The 17,532-nt window shown below is 45.4% G+C and overlaps 3 protein-coding genes across 3 annotated transcripts; all 3 read left to right on the top strand.

The window, feature by feature from the left end:
• Positions 1-2,463: 2,463 nt before the first annotated feature.
• LOC134290158 (uncharacterized) lies at positions 2,464-4,626 on the top strand. Its single transcript, XM_062857214.1, has one exon. The coding sequence runs from the start codon at positions 2,464-2,466 to the stop codon at positions 4,624-4,626; it is 2,163 nt and encodes a 720-aa protein (XP_062713198.1).
• A 120-nt stretch (positions 4,627-4,746) lies between these two features.
• LOC134290157 (uncharacterized) lies at positions 4,747-7,827 on the top strand. Its single transcript, XM_062857213.1, has one exon. The coding sequence runs from the start codon at positions 4,747-4,749 to the stop codon at positions 7,825-7,827; it is 3,081 nt and encodes a 1,026-aa protein (XP_062713197.1).
• A 5,103-nt stretch (positions 7,828-12,930) lies between these two features.
• On the top strand, positions 12,931-14,181 carry LOC109426183 (dehydrodolichyl diphosphate synthase complex subunit DHDDS). Its single transcript, XM_029866141.2, has 2 exons — positions 12,931-13,110; positions 13,181-14,181. Exon 2 carries the CDS (start codon positions 13,184-13,186, stop codon positions 14,150-14,152), a length of 969 nt encoding a protein of 322 aa, XP_029722001.2. The 5' UTR covers positions 12,931-13,110; positions 13,181-13,183; the 3' UTR covers positions 14,153-14,181.
• Positions 14,182-17,532: the final 3,351 nt, after the last annotated feature.

The raw sequence follows: 17,532 nt of genomic DNA, 5'->3' as shown, positions 1-17,532 counted from the left end.
TTTTGGATTTTGCTGATGTGGATTTTAATTAAGCTTCAGCTTGAGCATTTGGTTTGAGAAAAAAATAAAAACTAATCAGATTCTGCGCTTTTAGTGCCAAATTTCATACACATTAGAAAATTCATCTCAAATTCTCTTACTCTGTTTTGTTCTAGGTATCTAGCAGCACTGGGTCGAGTTGCAAGATGATTAAGTTATCGATGTTAAAAAGGCCAAAATTCCCTGTAACTTTCACTGCAACTTACCTGGAACAAGAACGTTCCTGTTCACCACACTCTGCTCTTCCATTCTAACGCAATTTAAATCCATATTGTCAGATAAAACTACTTGAAAAATGCATTTTCCTTCGCACTAATCACAAAACACTTCCACCATCAGTTAGCTTCTGATACTCGTTTTGACAGAACCCTCACAGCTCCGCGAGAGCACTGAACGTGAGTGCCGCCGGCACTCACCACCACTATCGCACAAAATCCCTTTGAATGTATTTCCAACCCACACAACTGAAAGCCCTCGGTGAGCTCCTTCCTCCGCAAAAGCGAGTGCTTCTTCCGTCTTGCTGCTGCTGAAGGAGACGACCCGAAAGCAGGGGACTGTTATGGTCTTCTTGTTTTCTTACCCAGCATTAAAATTATGCTGCTGTGTTAAAAGATAGGTTGTCAGCTTGAGCCGTACGCTTGAGCCGCAGTTATGTTGGCTACGAAAACATTGCATTGGTGGGATAGGGATGCCACTTCCTTGCCCGAAAGGCGTATCGACGGTCTAATTTCACTGTTTTTTCCCGTAATCCATGGGGGCATCCATTTTCCACTGCCACTAGCACTTCACGGGGACACTCGCGCACCGTTTGCAGCCAGGTTTGAACGCGATCACGCACTTTTTACCGCAGAAAACGACAATTTTCACGGAGCACACACGACCGACCTGCTGCTCTGACTGGTGGTTTTCTTTCTTTTGAAAATCGAGCAGCCGTTCGACGTTTGAGTGAGAAATGCTCGAAAGAGCGCTGCGTTGGTGTTGGTGGATGGGCTGAAAATTCTGGCAGTTTTTTGTGCAATCTTCCGAGGGGCTCACCGATGTTGTGAATAGTTGTTTTTGGAGGCAGTTTTCAGCAGGAAAATCTACACGCTAAGGTCAGTTTACCTTTTTTCCAAAAAGTGCACAATCGCAAATATGCGTAAATGATACTCAAATATAGGTAAAAAAGACTCAAATATGGGTAATGTGTATCTAATTGTAACCCAAATATGAGTAAATATTACCCATAAATGCGAATGTGCACTTTTGCAAAATATGAGTTTTATTTACCCATATTTGCGTGAAGTTTACGCAAATTTGAGTAAAATTTACCCATATTTTAGAAAAATAGGTAAACTGACCTTAGCGTGTAGATTGAGTTTAAATAAGGGCGAAAGTAACATGAGAGAGTTCTCTTCATCGACTCTCTCTTCTTCAAATTAAAGTGACAAGATGCATGTATTGTTGAACTTTTTGGTCATAAATCGCTAGATTGCGATGCAATCTAGCGTCTAAGTGTAAAAAAGTTCGATTGAATTTGCATCTTGTCACTTTAATTTGCAGAAGAGAGAGTCGATGAAGAGAACTCTCTCATGTTACTTTCGCCCTTATTTAAACTCAATCTAGAAATATAGATCGAGTTTAAATAAGGGCGAAAGAGAGAGTTCTCTTCATAGACTCTCTCTTCTTCAAATTGAAGTGACAAGATGCAAGTATTGCTTATCCAGAGAAATCTTCCAACCTGGCGGAGTGAAGAAGACAAATAAGACCTGTTCCGCAAACGTCAAAATGCTGCACACTTCAAAAAGTATGCACACAACCTTGAAACAAAAATAAATAGTTGAAAATCTAAATTATGTTTAATGGCGTACAGCTGCATACTAAAGTGTTGAAACACCTAATATAGTTTAGAAATAAGTTACATCGAGAGTTACATGTTGTGGCAGCAATAAGGTAAAAGCTATTTATTTTTCCATTGAATGCCTTTACTCAGATTTCTGTGAAGTTTCACAGAGATTTGCTCCACGGCTTCACATAGATTTAGTAAAGAGTACCCTAATAAACCAGCACCATACACGGACCGTAATGTAAACGGTTCAACAATACCGCATGTTTACGGTGTAATGGAAACCAAGTTCAACCCTGGCAGCGAGGGTTGCGGCAAGAGAGGGATTCTCATGAACAGGAATTTAACCTATCATTCATATACCATGTCATTGATCCATTGTCATTAGTATTCTTTCATTCGCAATAAAAGTTAGTTTAGAGCAGACATCTTGGTTTGCAAGAGTTTTATTTGATTTCGGTCGCGAATATTCGGAAAACCCCGGTTTCGCGGTGTAAAACTTCGCGTCAGTACTCGTTCGTCGTGCTTTGTCCACTTCCGCATCAATTCCGGTCGAAAACATATTGGTCCTTCGAGCCGGATCGCGCGAATCGGCGACAATGGACGAACTCGTCAGAAAAAGGAACGTGGCCTTCGAGAGGCTGAAGAGAGTTCATGCAAGTGTGAAGCACCTAGCGGAGCGAGAAACACAGGCGTTCGAAGTTCACGATCGGCTCCGGAAATTAGCCGATATGGAGGAAAATTTCGACAGGATTCAGGCTGAAATCGAGGAAGCGGTCCCGCCGGAGGAGCTTTCGTCGGTGCTCAGCGTTCGTTCGGACTACGAACAACTCTTCTACATAACGAAGGGGATGGTCACGAAGTGCCTGCAAGTGCCGGACGAATCCGTCGGTGCCAACAGCGAGAGAACAGTTGTGGAGTCCAAGAGCGAGCTGAAGGAGGCGGTTCGTGTACTGCTCGAAACGCAACGAACCCTCCTTTCCAGCCAGGCTGTTGCTTCAACCAACATGGAAGAGTTGACCGAGCAGATTCGTCTCCAGAAAATGGAGCCCATGGATACGCAGTTGCCGTCGTACAGTTTGCCCGTGTTCAGAGGTGACAGGAAGCAGTGGGCTTCTTTCAAAGACCTCTTCCTCAGCGGCGTCAACAGTAAGAACCTGACCAGCGCATTGAAGTTGCAAATACTGATGTCCCACCTGGAAGGTGACGCCAAAAGCCTTGTCAGCAGTTACTCCATCACGGACGCAAACTATACACAAGTGTGGAATACACTCGTCGAACACTTCGACAAGCCGAAGTTCACGGTTGCCGCCTTGGTTCAGGAGTTCTGCGAACAGCCGGCGATAAAGGGTTCGAATCTTGCCAGCCTGCGTAAGCTGGTGACTACATCGGATGAGGTGATTCGTCAACTCAGCGCTTTGGGGCCGGAATTCGAAACTAGGGATCCTTGGTTGAACTACATCGTTCTGAAGAAGCTGGACGATGGCCTCCGGTCTCAGTGGTCGCAGCACATCGTAGACAACGACGACCCGACGTTTGACGACCTGCTCAAGTTTTTGAAACGGAAGTGTGAAGCATTGGAGACCTGCGCAGCGTTCGGTGGAAAACCCCTGGATTACGTCGTCAAGAAGGAGTTCAATCGGGATGAACGGAAGCAGAACACAGTGAAGAAGGAAATCAAATCTTTCAACGTAGTGCAGCATCAATCGTGTCCAGTTTGTGCTGCCAGCCACAGGATTTATGATTGCACCGTCTTCAAGGAGTCTTCGGTAAGTGAACGGCGAGAGCGAGTGCAACAAGCACGACTTTGTTTTAACTGCTTGAGGCCAAACCATTGCGCAAAATCCTGCCCATCGAAGTCGGTATGCCGAACGCCAAACTGTCAACAACGTCACCACACGATGCTGTGCAAAGCAAGCTGTGAGACGTCGACAATGACAGCACCGACACCACCGGAGAAAGCGTCGCCGTCGTCGTCATCGCCATCGCCGTTGCCAACACAGAAATCGGATTCTGTAGCAGTCGACGTCAAACCAGCAGCGTCCTGCACAACGAATGTAAACAACAGCTCTTCGGTTGTCATCGGATTACTACCGACGGCTTTGGTAAGAATAAAGCAAGCTGACGGTCAGTGGAAGGAAGTGAGAGTGATGATCGATAGCGGTTCCCAAGCCTCCCTCATCACGGAGAATTGCGTGACCAGCATCGGACTGCAACGAAGCAACGCTAATTTGGTCGTCACCGGAATCGCAAGCTGCTCGTCCGAAACCACCAGAGGAGCCGTACAATTGGAAATTTCGTCTCGATTCTGCTACAGCCCTGTTGTGAAGGTGAATGCGTATGTGCTCTCCAAGTTTCCACAAATCGTACCGAACCAGCGACTGGATCGTGAACGTTTGAAATGTTTGGAGCCGTTGCAGCTAGCGGTTCCAGATTTTGACAAGCCCGGAAAGATCGATGTTATCCTTGGAGCTGATGTTTTCTTGGCAATTTTGGCGGACGGCAAGGTGAAAGACGACGCGGGACTTCCTGTGGCGATCAACTCTACGTTCGGATGGATCGTCGCCGGTCAAGTTTTCGATACCAGCGAAGTCAACTGCAACACGGCCATTGTCAGTCTCAGCATGGACATGGACATCGACAAGTCCCTCCGGATGTTTTGGGAAGTGGAGGAGGTCAACCAACCGAAGTCGTTGACACAAGAGGAGCAGCAAGCAGTGAATATCTTCAACACCACACACCAACGAGATGAATCCGGCTGATTCACAGTACGCCTACCGTTCGATGCAGACAAGCCGGCGTTGGGTGAATCTCTGCCAGCGGCAGTTCAGCGATTGAAGGCTATGGAAAGAAGATTTGCAAGAGATCCTGAATTCAAGCGAATGTATGGCGATTTCATGGCCGAGTACTTGAACCTTGGCCACATGGAGCGTATTCCAGACGACGAGGTGAACGTTGCACCCGAGAAAAGCTTCTACCTCCCACATCACGGTGTCATGCGGCAGGAAAGCGTCACCACCAAGTTGCGAGTCGTTTTCGACGGCTCTTGTCGATCGTTGACTGGAATATCGTTGAATGAGAAGCTGCTGATCGGACCCAACGTCACTGAGGACCTGCCTGTCGTGCTGACCCGTTTTCGAAGTTACGCTTTCGCCTTCATGGCGGACGCGGAAAAAATGTACCGGCAGGTGAAGATACATCGAGACGACGTCGACTACCAGCGTATCGTATGGAGAGCGGACCCCGATAAGCCCATCGAATACTACCGATTGCTGACAGTAACATACGGGACTTCTTGTGCGCCGTTTCTAGCCATTGAGTCGTTGCGACAAGCCGCCCGTGATTCTCGTACGCAGTATCCAAATGCAGCAGATCGTGTGCTGAAAAACTTTTATGTAGACGATTTTCTTTCTGGCGCTGCCACATTGGAGGACGCACTCGAATTGAAGGAGGACATCGTTCAGGTTACATCGGGTGCAGGTTTTCATCTCCGGAAATGGTCGGCAAACGATCCACGGCTGTTGGAGGAGGATGCAAGCGATGCCGAAGCGTCAGTTCCTGTGCATCTTCATCCAGAAGCGGATTCCGTGAAAGCACTGGGTATACACTGGTACCCAGTCACCGACTCGTTTGGGTACCGGGTGAATTTTGACATCGACAAGCCAAACACGAAGCGCCAACTCCTATCGGATTCAGCCCGACTTTTCGATCCTTTGGGTTGGATCTCGCCGATAATTGTTCGCATCAAGATCCTGTACCAAACACTGTGGCTGCAGGACTTGCAATGGGATGATCCGTTGCCGGCTGCGATCAATCAGGAATGGAACAAAATCAAGACAAGCTTGGCATCAATCGAGGATATCCGGATTCCAAGATGGATCGTGAATCATCTGGGAGCAGTGCAGCTGCACGGCTTCGCCGACGCGTCAGAGTCGGCCTATGCAGCAGTCGCTAGATCCAAGGACAGGGACGGCAATGTGTGCATTTCGCTGGTCGCAAGCAAAACCAAGGTGGCTCCAATCCAGCAAGTGTCACTTCCCCGGCTCGAGTTGAATGCAGCCGCCCTTCTTGTGGAGCTTATGAAGCAGATTCTTGAATCGTTGGACCACTTGGATGTGACATGCTACGCGTGGACGGATTCTACTGTTGTGCTTGGGTGGCTGGCATCCCATCCGAAGAAATGGAAGACTTTTGTGGCAAATCGGACCTCAGCGATTTTGGATTTCTTGCCACGAAGTTCCTGGCACCACATTTCATCAAGCGAAAATCCGGCGGATTGTGCATCTCGAGGTGTGCTGCCAACGGAGCTGGTTGACCACAAGCTGTGGTGGACTGGCCCATCTCTCCTGTACAGCACAGAGGACACCTGGAAAGAAAGCGCTGAATCGATCCCATTTGAAGAAGACGTGACGGAGCAACGGAAGGTGGTCGCTGCAGCTACGGTTGCGACGAAACCTGCATCGAACTACGAAGTTGAAGAGTATCTCCTGAAACGAAACGGGTTACTGAAGGTTTCTCAACGAGTGTTGGCGTGGGTTATCAGATTCAAGGCCAACTTACTATCGAAGCTGCGTGGCACCGAAAAGACTTCTGGACAACTGAAGGCAGTGGAAGTGTATGAAGCCAATCTACAATTGGCTCGCTTCGCTCAGCGTGAGGTGTTTGGCGAGGACATGAAACATCTTCGAAAGGGTCTACCACTCTCAGCAAAGAGCCAAATCAAGTCGCTTTTCCCGTTCATCGATGGGGATGGAACATTGCGTGTCGGGGGAAGGTTGCAAAACTCGGAGCTAGCATTCAACTTGAAGCATCCGGTTATTCTTCCCAAGTCGCATCGTTACACACACCTGTTGATATCGATGTTGCACCAACAAAATCTGCACGCTGGTCCTACTTTGCTCATCGCGACGCTGAACCAACTCTACTGGGTGATCGGCTGCCAATCAGTGGTGCGGTCGGTGGTAAACAGCTGCGTTCGCTGTGCACGCTGGAAGGCCAAAACAGCAAGTCAACTGATGGGGAGTTTGCCTGCGGTGCGAACTACTAGTGGCCGAGCTTTCGAAAACGTCGGTGTTGATTATGCTGGACCTGTCATAATAAAAGCCAGCTTACTGCGATCCGTTAAAACCGTGAAGAGCTACATAGCAGTTTTTGTATGCCTCGCAACAAAAGCTGTTCATTTGGAGGCTGCCACAGATTTATCAGCGAACACGTTCATCGCAGCTTTGAAACGTTTCTGTGCCCGACGTGGTTTGCCCAATCAACTGTGGTCAGATAATGGCACGAATTTTGTTGGCGCCGATCGCCAACTCAAGGAACTTCTGGCTTCAGCAACGTTCAACTCCGAAGTGAATCAGCACCTGAACAATTTGGGAATACAGTGGAACTTTATTACGCCATCCGCCCCCCACATGGGCAGTATTTGGGAAGGAGCAGTAAAAAGCATGAAGAAACATCTGCGCGTCGTGCTGGGAACCGCCGTGTTGAACTTCGAGGAACTGTCAACTCTATTAACGCAGATTGAAGCATGCTTGAATTCACGGCCGCTGTGTGCCCTTTCCAGCTCCGTGGATTCGTGTGAAGCCTTAACACCAGGACACTTTATCATCGGACAGCCACTGAACCTGGTGCCAGAACCAGGTGTATCCGATGTACCAACGAATCGCCTCGACAGATATCGTCAGCTACGGAAGATGACCGAAGACTTTTGGGAACGCTTCAGGACGGAGTATATTGCAACGCTTCAGCCCAGGACGAAATGGCAGAAGATCGGAGATAACCTGAGGATTGGAGATCTTGTTCTGGTTAAGAATGATAATACGCCACCGGCCCATTGGGAACTTGCTCGGGTGGTAGCTACTCATCCGGATCGGAGCGGTATCGTTCGGAACGTGAGCCTGCAGCGAGGCGAAACCATCTATCAAAGACCCATCCATAAGCTGGTAGTTCTTCCTACTGATTGAGGCATACGCCTCAAGGCCGGGAGGATGTTTACGGTGTAATGGAAACCAAGTTCAACCCTGGCAGCGAGGGTTGCGGCAAGAGAGGGATTCTCATGAACAGGAATTTAACCTATCATTCATATACCATGTCATTGATCCATTGTCATTAGTATTCTTTCATTCGCAATAAAAGTTAGTTTAGAGCAGACATCTTGGTTTGCAAGAGTTTTATTTGATTTCGGTCGCGAATATTCGGAAAACCCCAGTTTCGCGGTGTAAAACTTCGCGTCAGTACTCGTTCGTCGTGCTTTGTCCACTTCCGCATCAATTCCGGTCGAAAACACCGCATATTGTTCGAATTGTATCCTGAATGGGTGGTTGAGCACTTTTTATGATTATCGTTTATGCGGGTTGTGGTAGTTTGGTGACAATAATCATAACTGAGTAGGCCATGCCGTTGGTGAAGATTATTATCAATCGATCTGTCAAGCCGGAAAGTACCACATTGGCGACGAGAAGAACCCATTTGCTGAACTCAGGAGCGGAAGTGTGGAGAACCAACAAGAAGACCAACTTGAACAAGCGGATATTCCACTGGAAACACGGTGGCGATGTATCGGCTATACACCTCGTGAAGATCAACGAAAACAAGGAGGAACACGACGAAAGAACAAGAGAGTGTTTGTCCTGCTGGTTGAAACTGGGTGAACCAGTTGAAGCTTTAGGTAACTATAAGTAGTCTGTTTTCCGACGGATAGCATCTGTTCGGATCAGACATGAGGGAAGTCGAAATATCTCGCTTCGAAAGAGGGAGATGCCGAAACGACGGATGAAAATCCGGCCGTAGACGGCAATAATGTCTCGCCTCAGAGAAGGGAGACGCCAAAGCGGCAGATGAAATTCTGGCCGGGGCTGGCAATAATGTCTCGCCTCAGAGAAGGGGGACGCCAAAGCGGCAGATGAAATTCTGGCTGGGGCTGGCAATAATGTCTCGCCTCAGAGAAGGGAGACGCCAAAGCGGTGGATGGAACTCCGGCCGGGGCTGGCAATAATGTCTCGCCTCAAAGGAGGGGGACGCCAAAGCGGCAGATGAAATTCTGGCCGGGGCTGGCAATAATGTCTCGCCTCAGAGAAGGGGGACGCCAAAGCGGCAGATGAAATTCTGGCTGGGGCTGGCAATAATGTCTCGCCTCAGAGAAGGGAGACGCCAAAGCGGCGGATGAAATTCCGGCCGGGGCTGGCAATAATGTCTTGCCTCCAAGGAGGGAGACGCAAAAGCAAAAACGTCGGTTGAAAATTTAATCGGTTAGGCCGGGAGGTAGAAAATAAGGTTAAACTAGAAGAGGGGAGTGTAAAGTCTAATAAGATATATCTTCACTTATATGATAAACTCGATGATAAAGCAATAGAAATGCTTCTTAAATAGTAAAGATAATTGAATTAGTTATATCTTCCAACAACTTCCAATCTTAAAACAAGTTATGATAAATATTATTTTGAAAGATTTTGATAAACAAATTGCAAAAACAGTGCAACTAGTTATACATACTAGAGATAAAAAATCCCATTTGACAATTAACAGATGCAGTGCAAACGGTGACAAAAGGAGATGTGGTAGTTTGGTGACAATAATCATAACTGAGTAGGCCATGCCGTTGGTGAAGATTATTATCAATCGATCTGTCAAGCCGGAAAGTACCACACGGGTATTTACTCAACTTTATTCATACGGCCTAAGAAGTGCGAGTATTCTCGGTCCCCTGTTGTTCACGAGTAGGTTTGTTTTGGTTTGTGTCTGCTCAGCTGCAATCTTCATCATTTTCCATCACTGTGTAAAAAATTCGAAGATTGGAAGTTAAGATTGACTGTTTCCTAGTGCCAAACTTTTTGGGTGCTGCAGTAGTCCATTTTATGAGCCGATTTTATGAATGAATTTTGACAGGAGGTAGCGCCTAATAACCCGTGAAAATCAATATCATCATCAACATTGTTGTCACTTCGTAAAATGGCTCATACTGAGTATTGCAACGATACCATATTACACTAGTTTAAAAAATAAAACAAAAGTAGTGAACTTCTGTCAACGACCAAAATTTTTCAACTACAATTTAGCACTGATTTCGAAACCGTGCTTCAAAAAATTTTGAGTAGAGCCGTTTTCGAGTTTTGGCTCAATATCCAGTTTTACAACTTTGAAAAATATGGAATTTACTAATATTCAAATACCTTGCGTTTTCTTCAACCAATTTCAAATATTTTTCCATATATTAAAAGCTGAATACAATACCATTTTAGATCATCTTAATGCAGGTTTTGCGTCAGATTAATGAAACTCAAGATATTGACGAGTTTTTGGGACGATCTCCTTAAATTTTAGCTAAATTTCCAAAAATATGTGAAGAAATGAATTTTTTTTTCAGTAAGAAAAAAACAATCTAAAAATTCTTTCATAACTTTTATTTGACGTATTATATGTAGGCGAGGTACAGTAAAAAATTCAGCTCAATCGGAGCATTGATTACGGAGAATGAGATGTGTGAAGTGAGCGACGTTGCTTGAAAATAAATAGCATAGCATAGCATAGCATAGCCGACCGTACACATCCTGGAGTGGCTGTCGATAGAGACGTTAAATGCGCCAGAAAATTTGCCTGGGACTTGACAAACCTTCATTGAACGATCTCTTTGTTCGACACCTGGCCAGGTCCTTACGATCAGCGGAGATGGGGAGGAAATGTTGATTAGATATCTACTCAGAATATGTCCAAGAACTTGGGCCACTTCATAGATATCTGGAGTTGGAAGTTGGATGGGATTTTAAGGGATACTTTCCTTGGCGAAAAAGCAGATATTTGGTACATTTTTATAGGATACTATTATTTTATTTACCTGTATTGCGATTTTTTTTCGACTTAGACTTTGATGTGATAAATTTCGTCGTACTCATAATTCGCTTTCGATTTCGCTGTCAATCTCAGTCGCAGGGTTTTTGCAACTCGCCCGATAATGTGACAGTTTTCGCCGGCCGTCTCAATGTTTACCATTAAGGTCTTTTGTTCTCGGTCCACCAGCTGGTCATGTTTACACAACAAAAACAGCTGGTTCACCGATGTTTACGTTCATCCTTATTGTTCTCGGCTACAAGCTGTTTATGTTTTCATAACAAAATCAGTAGGTTTCGCCTGAATCGGGGAAAGAAGGCGAAAATGTGTCATAAATGTTAGGTTAGTACCATATTAGGGCGAGTTCAATTTCGTCGCCAAAGTCTGATTATTCGTAAAAAATACAATATTAATCTGAAAAAGAAAATTATTTAATAATATTTAAATTGGCTTGATCATACCCAACTGGATCATTTGAATTTTGCTGATAGCAACCGAATTCATCATTGATGGGGTTTCAATCAATCTGTATCCTCTCGAATTCGTTCGAGCAGCAGTAAGTTCTTTGATTCGAGATTTACAGGAACTTTGCGACAGGTTCATCAGAGACGCTGGACAACGGCAGGCTGTACTTATACTGGCTAACACCTTCATCTCTCCGTTGCTCTTCAACGTTTCGAAACATCACTGTTCACGAGGGAAAGTTGCACAAAGAAAATCCGCGGTATCACTACTGATTTTTCGGACATTTTGCACAAGATCAAACATTCGCTGCTTCCAAACATTTTGAGCGATCGATTAATTTTCATTCGCAAGTAAAGTCAGAAAAACACCAAATCAAAAAAAAAAATCAAACGCGAAAAAATGCCAGCACAAAATTTTAAAACGTCCGCGCGCGCTCACGGACTACTGCGATCCAGCGACGTTGCTTGAAAATAAATATGTAGAACAAAAAATCGATTTCAAATCATCATCCTTGTATGGAAAGTCGAACAAATTTCCGCTCTATTGCGGAGATTCCACCTGTTTAGACTCCTGCGCGAAAATTAGTTGCGTGGATTTTTCTTGCGTGGGCCCACAGATATAAAACCAGACCGCGTCCTGGAGAATATTTTACGATGTGTTGTTAGGCACACATTTGGTGATAGTTTTGCATTGTAAACAAACATTTATAACGCACCTACGCTGAAAATGAGCCTAATCATTTATTTGTGTCGGAATGTATAAATCTTCACAACGAGCAATACTGTATTTTTTTCCTTCTTCTTCTTCTTCTTCTTCTTCTTTCTGGCCAACTAGCACCGTTCGGCGCCAGTTGTGTTTTACGTCGGCTGGGTCTAGGAGCTAAGCCTTAAATTCCGACGCCCCAGGGAGACAGCCACCACACCTGAGGACCCTACATATCGAACCCATCAACACATGGGCCGGGACCTACGGCTTTACTTCCTATCCGAGGGAAGACGTGATCACGGATTTTATGTCTCAGAAAATCCCATCGGCGTCGACGGGAATTGAACCCCGACCGACTGGGGTGAGAGGCAACCACGCTTACCACTACACCACCGACGCCGACTTTTTTTCCTTCGCGTTTTCGATCTCAGGGCATGATTATACACCAAAAATGATCATCAGCTTACCGAGTTCAAAAATGCTGTAAACTAGTGTTATGAGCCTCTGTACGAATTTGCCCTGTCCTGCTCACTCTCACAGAAAATTTGAAAACAGCGCGCACAGTAAAAGTCACATTTGACTTTTACTGTGCGCGCTGTTTTCAAATTTTCTGTGGGAGTGAGCAGTACAGCAGATTCGTGCAGAGGCTCATTGGCGGGTAGTGTATATTGAGCAATTTTGCACAACTTTGCACGAGATTTTTTCTTGCAACGCATATTGTAGGGCCGCCACCAAACCGGACTTCGCACAATCAAGTCGCGACGCGACCCAACTCGCGATGTTTTTAATCATGTCAAAAGTAGTGCGCATCCTTCCCGTTGTTGTCAGCAATACAGCGCACTAGATGCGAAATAGTTGAGACAATTGTGGATCAAGAAAATGGCAATTTTTGATTGAATGTCGGTCTTGATTCCAACCGGATATAGACAATATAAATAATAATAAAAAATTGTGATGGAAAACATTTCTCTTAAATCACAATTTATTATGTTCTAGGACACGCCCTTTTAAAATGTAACGCGAGAATTATCACAGAGCGTAAAGTTTTTATTCGGGTCACCATTTTTCCAAAACAAACCACTGTCATGTGAGGAGGCGCATCTCGTGAAAAGTGCATTCACTTCCAAATCGACACAAACCAGCTCAGCTCAGGAGGAAAGTTTCAATAATTTTGTCCCGCTTTGTCCTGTCGCCGGATCAGTATCCGGAAATCGAACAGCTTGATTGGTCAAGCAGGAATATTATCCTAGGAGGTAAGTATTTTTGTTAATACATCTGCTGTATGACAGAATGCTGACGATTCTTATCTCTTGGCGATGGCAGGCAATGACGTCACTGAAGTCGCCCACCTCGGACTGGGTGCGAGAAAGCAGCCTTCTCTGGTACCACCGGTGGATCATCAAGGTGCTGAAAGCGGGGCCAGTGCCACAACATGTTGCGTTCATTATGGACGGGAACCGTCGGTTCGCCCGGAAGGAAAATATCGCCAAAGCCGAAGGCCATTCGAAGGGGTTCGACAAACTGTCGGAAACGCTGCAGTGGTGTCAGGATATTGGCATCCGGGAGGTCACGGTGTACGCTTTCAGCATAGAGAACTTTAAGCGCACCAAAGAGGAAGTGGACACTTTGATGGACTTGGCACGGGAAAAGTTCCGGAAGCTGCTGGAGGAACGGGACAAACTGCACGAGCGAGGGATTTGCATAAGGATCATTGGGAACATGAATCTGCTTCCGGTTGTCATTCAGCATTGCATGGCGGAGGCGGTGCTGCTAACGCAAAATAACAAGAACGCATTCCTGAACGTGGCATTTTCCTACACTTCCCGGGACGAAATCGCACATTCCATACGGGTCGTAGCGGAGGGAGTCCAAAGCGGGCAGCTTCTGGCAGAAGACATCGACGAGGAAATCCTTACCAAGTGCATGTACACCCGCCAGTGCACCGATCCGGACCTCCTGGTGCGAACTTCCGGTGAAATGCGACTGAGCGACTTTCTCCTGTGGCAGTCCAGCTCGACGGTAATCTATTTCACGAAAACCCTCTGGCCGGAGTTCAACGTGTGGCACCTGTTCGGAGCGGTGTTCTACTACCAGCGGTGTCAGTGGCAAAGCGGTGCCATCCGGGAAGTGTTTCTGGAAGAGAAGAAACGAGAGCAGCTGGCAGGAGAGAATAGTGACGACAGTGAGGCCACTGTCACCAAACGAAACGAACGGGTTGAAATTTTTTTGCGAGATGTCGATCGGAGAGATCAGGAAAGCTTGGTGAAGATGGCCAGTGCCATGGCGATAGAATAGTAGTTAATAAAGTAAGGTAAATCATGTTAGCTTTAGGATCGTTGTTTTTAGAGAATTCCTTATACCGTGTATGCACCAAACTTTGCGCAGTTAAGAAAAATCAAATTTCTAGTCGTTATAAGAAATACAAACAAACAATATATATCATGAACAACATGCTCATACGATAGACCAATGATCCTTTTTTGAATCTGCAATATAAAAAAAATCATAATATTAACCAAAAAAATAGTTAAAATAGAAAAACTATTTCATTGCCTTGTTCCTAACTTTGCGCACAAAATCTTCGATTGTTCCTAACTTTGCGCATGGAGTGCCTAACTTTGCGCATGCTATGAATTGCTAAAAATTGTCTTTGGAAATACTATTATTTAATGTTTTCCCATTAAAGTAAAGTTATTCAGATCAGGTAGTGTGACCTTAATGGATCTTAGTTGAAATACTTTGTCCTACGAGGGAGGGTGAACGGATGCTTCCGGAGTTCTTGAATTCGTCTGCGGTTCGTACTAGGCACCTACCGTGAGGACAATCCAAACTTCATGACGGGTTTTCTAGTGGCCAAAGATCAAAGGTAAAAGCTTCCTGATATATAAAGTGACCGTTACGCATAGGAACAATAAGGGGTCATTTAAATATGACGTCCATCTTTGGGGGGAAGGGGTAGGGGTTATCTGAAAAAGTGTGATATGACATGTATTAGGTATACTATGAGGCGTGACGGGGTGGCCCGGGGGAGGAGGGGTTCTAAAATTCTGAAAAATGGTGGACGTCATATTTGAATCGTCCCTAACATTGACCGCCGGATAAGCCAAATGAAGGACTGTTCATAAATCACGTCACATACAGACAGACGGAGACTGCCTGCCGTAGTGCTTCGATTCATACAATTTTCTACTAATTTCTATACAAAATCTGCTACATGGTGGAGAGGCAGGCCTGAAATTGGCACTACTAGTGTTACATAATATTCAAATGGGTCATAAGTCATGTTTTCACGTTCAACATGCATTGACTGAAAGTGCGCAAAAATTAGGAACACAGTGCAAATAATGGTTCCAAACATTGCGCACCACTATTTACTAATTAAATAGAAAACAATATTGCGAACTGTGATTGATATTACTAGAATATCACCTGTTTTGTCAATTAACTGCAAAATTAATCATTGTTGCACAGTTTTATCGAGGAAAATGTTGGATTTTAGTAGAGTTACTTCTTGGCAACCGTGTTAAGGCGAGGCAAATTTTGACGTTTTTGTGTATTTTTTGTTTATTATTCAACATAAACAAAGATTTTATGGCGACTAAATATTTGTGAAATTATGTTTATGTTTACACAATGCTAGTGCAATGATTAAACTAGTGAATATGTTGACATTTAGTTATTTTTTTCGTTATTTTACAAGAATGCGCAAAGTTTGGACCTGCGCAAAGTTAGGTGCGCACACGGTAGAGTTTATGTTTAGTTGAGAGACCCCTTTTGCTTGTCGTAAAATATTACAAATTTCCATAAACAGTACAATGTCATCTTTAAATAAATTCAAACCGTTATGTTATTAATAATTTATAATCTCTTCAAGATTTTGTTACAATCCAGCACAATGTTCAACTTGAAAATTTTGATTGTTATGGCTTTCATGTTCAATGTTCGAGTAAATGCCAATGCAGAACCCGTAGCTTCCGGGAATGAAAGCACGCCCAATATGGAAACTAGAGCAGAACAAAATCGAACAATTCGATCGTCCCAGCTAGTCCTGGAACGGGGGACAGAGCGAGCGGCCAGCGGCTGGAAGAAGACGTGGTGTTAGAGCGGCCTTCCAATCACCAAGGCCATGCTGCATCCGCCAACGTTGTTGTCGCTGCTGCTATTTCGTCTGCACGAGGATGGACATGTCCGGCCGATCAGGGATGCTGGAAATGTTCAACGAGAGATTACCTCGCTTTGCTAACCAGCTTGACTTGAACAAGCTGAACACACGGCAGCGAGCAATTATGACTCATAATACACTCACTACTGCAGAAGTGGAGTGCATCAAGCAGGAATCGCAGAATTCCCTCTGGGAGAGGAGAGAACAAGATCGAGCAATACGTCGAGAAGGAGTTTTATTGGGCTGGATGCATCGAACGCAAGTGAGAGTCGTGATTCGACTGCACCCACTGCTCCACGACCAACAGCGAATATACAACGACAGCAACTACGAGATGAACTAGCGCTCCACATGGCCACAGCAGTCACACAGTTCCGTGGGACAGACCCCATGTCCCGGCACCGAAGAGCAGAGCTGCGGAATTCCTGTCTGTTAACAAGTTCAGTAAGCATCCTAAACCAGGATAATTTGTCACAGTACTTGGAGGCCGTACAGAACCTCGAGGATCTGCAGTTTACTGTGTATTCAGCGGCGGTGGCTGTAGGGGGCTGTTCATAAACCACGTAGACCAAAATTTGGCTATCTCAGACCCCCCCCCCCTCCCCCCTCGTAGACTTTTGTTCATACAAAAATTTTGAAATTAGTATGGAGCGTAGACTTTGCACAGACCCCCCCCCCCCAAAAGTCTACGTGGTTTATGAACGGCCCCTAGCCAAGACGTTGGGATTACGGACGCGCCCGCAAGGGTACGGTGAAAGTCGCACAGTATAAGCAGGAGAATCGATCAACGAGACTTGTTCGTTATGTTGCTAACAATAATAGCTGATTAACAGCTTATTCAGCCAAAATGTTTGCTCAATAGCAGTTTATTCAGCCGTTGTACAGCAATAATGTTTGGTGGGCACCCATGTACAGCGGTTGAGTGCTCTTGCGGCGTTATGGAGAATGTTCGAAGCGCAAAGAACAAAACCGGATATTCAACATTAACGAAAGGGAGTTCTACTACCGCATCCGAAACGACAAGCCTGATAATGGACAAAGCCTTCCGGAGATTGGCGACGTCACACAGTTCTGGACCAATCTATGGGAGAACCCTGTCCACAACAGCGACGATGGGATGTGTTAGGAGTTCATTACCAGGGGTATCACCTTTCTTCTGCCGAAGGACCACAACACAGCTGATCTAGCAAAGTACAGACCAATAACGTGCCTTTTGAGTCTGTACAAAGTGCTGTCATCGGTAATAGCGTGGAGGATACAAGCCCACTGCGATTCCAACAACGTGATGACCGAGGAACAAAAGAGTGTTGCAAAAACACGCAAGGCTGCAAAGATCAGGTCATCATAGATGCAGTCATTGTGGGTCAAGTTACCTAAAAACAGAAGCATAGTGTACAACAATTACAAGAAGGCGTTCGACTCAGTACCGCACTCGTACCTTCTTAAGGTACTGCAGTTGTACAAGATAGACGGTAACGTCATCAGGCTGATGCAACACGCGATAAGGATGTAG

Source organism: Aedes albopictus, chromosome 3 (assembly GCF_035046485.1).
Source record: "Aedes albopictus strain Foshan chromosome 3, AalbF5, whole genome shotgun sequence".
Lineage (NCBI taxonomy): Eukaryota > Metazoa > Arthropoda > Insecta > Diptera > Culicidae > Aedes > Aedes albopictus.
The sequence above is the reverse complement of the archived record's forward strand: the minus strand, read 5'-3'. Positions and strand labels throughout refer to the sequence as shown.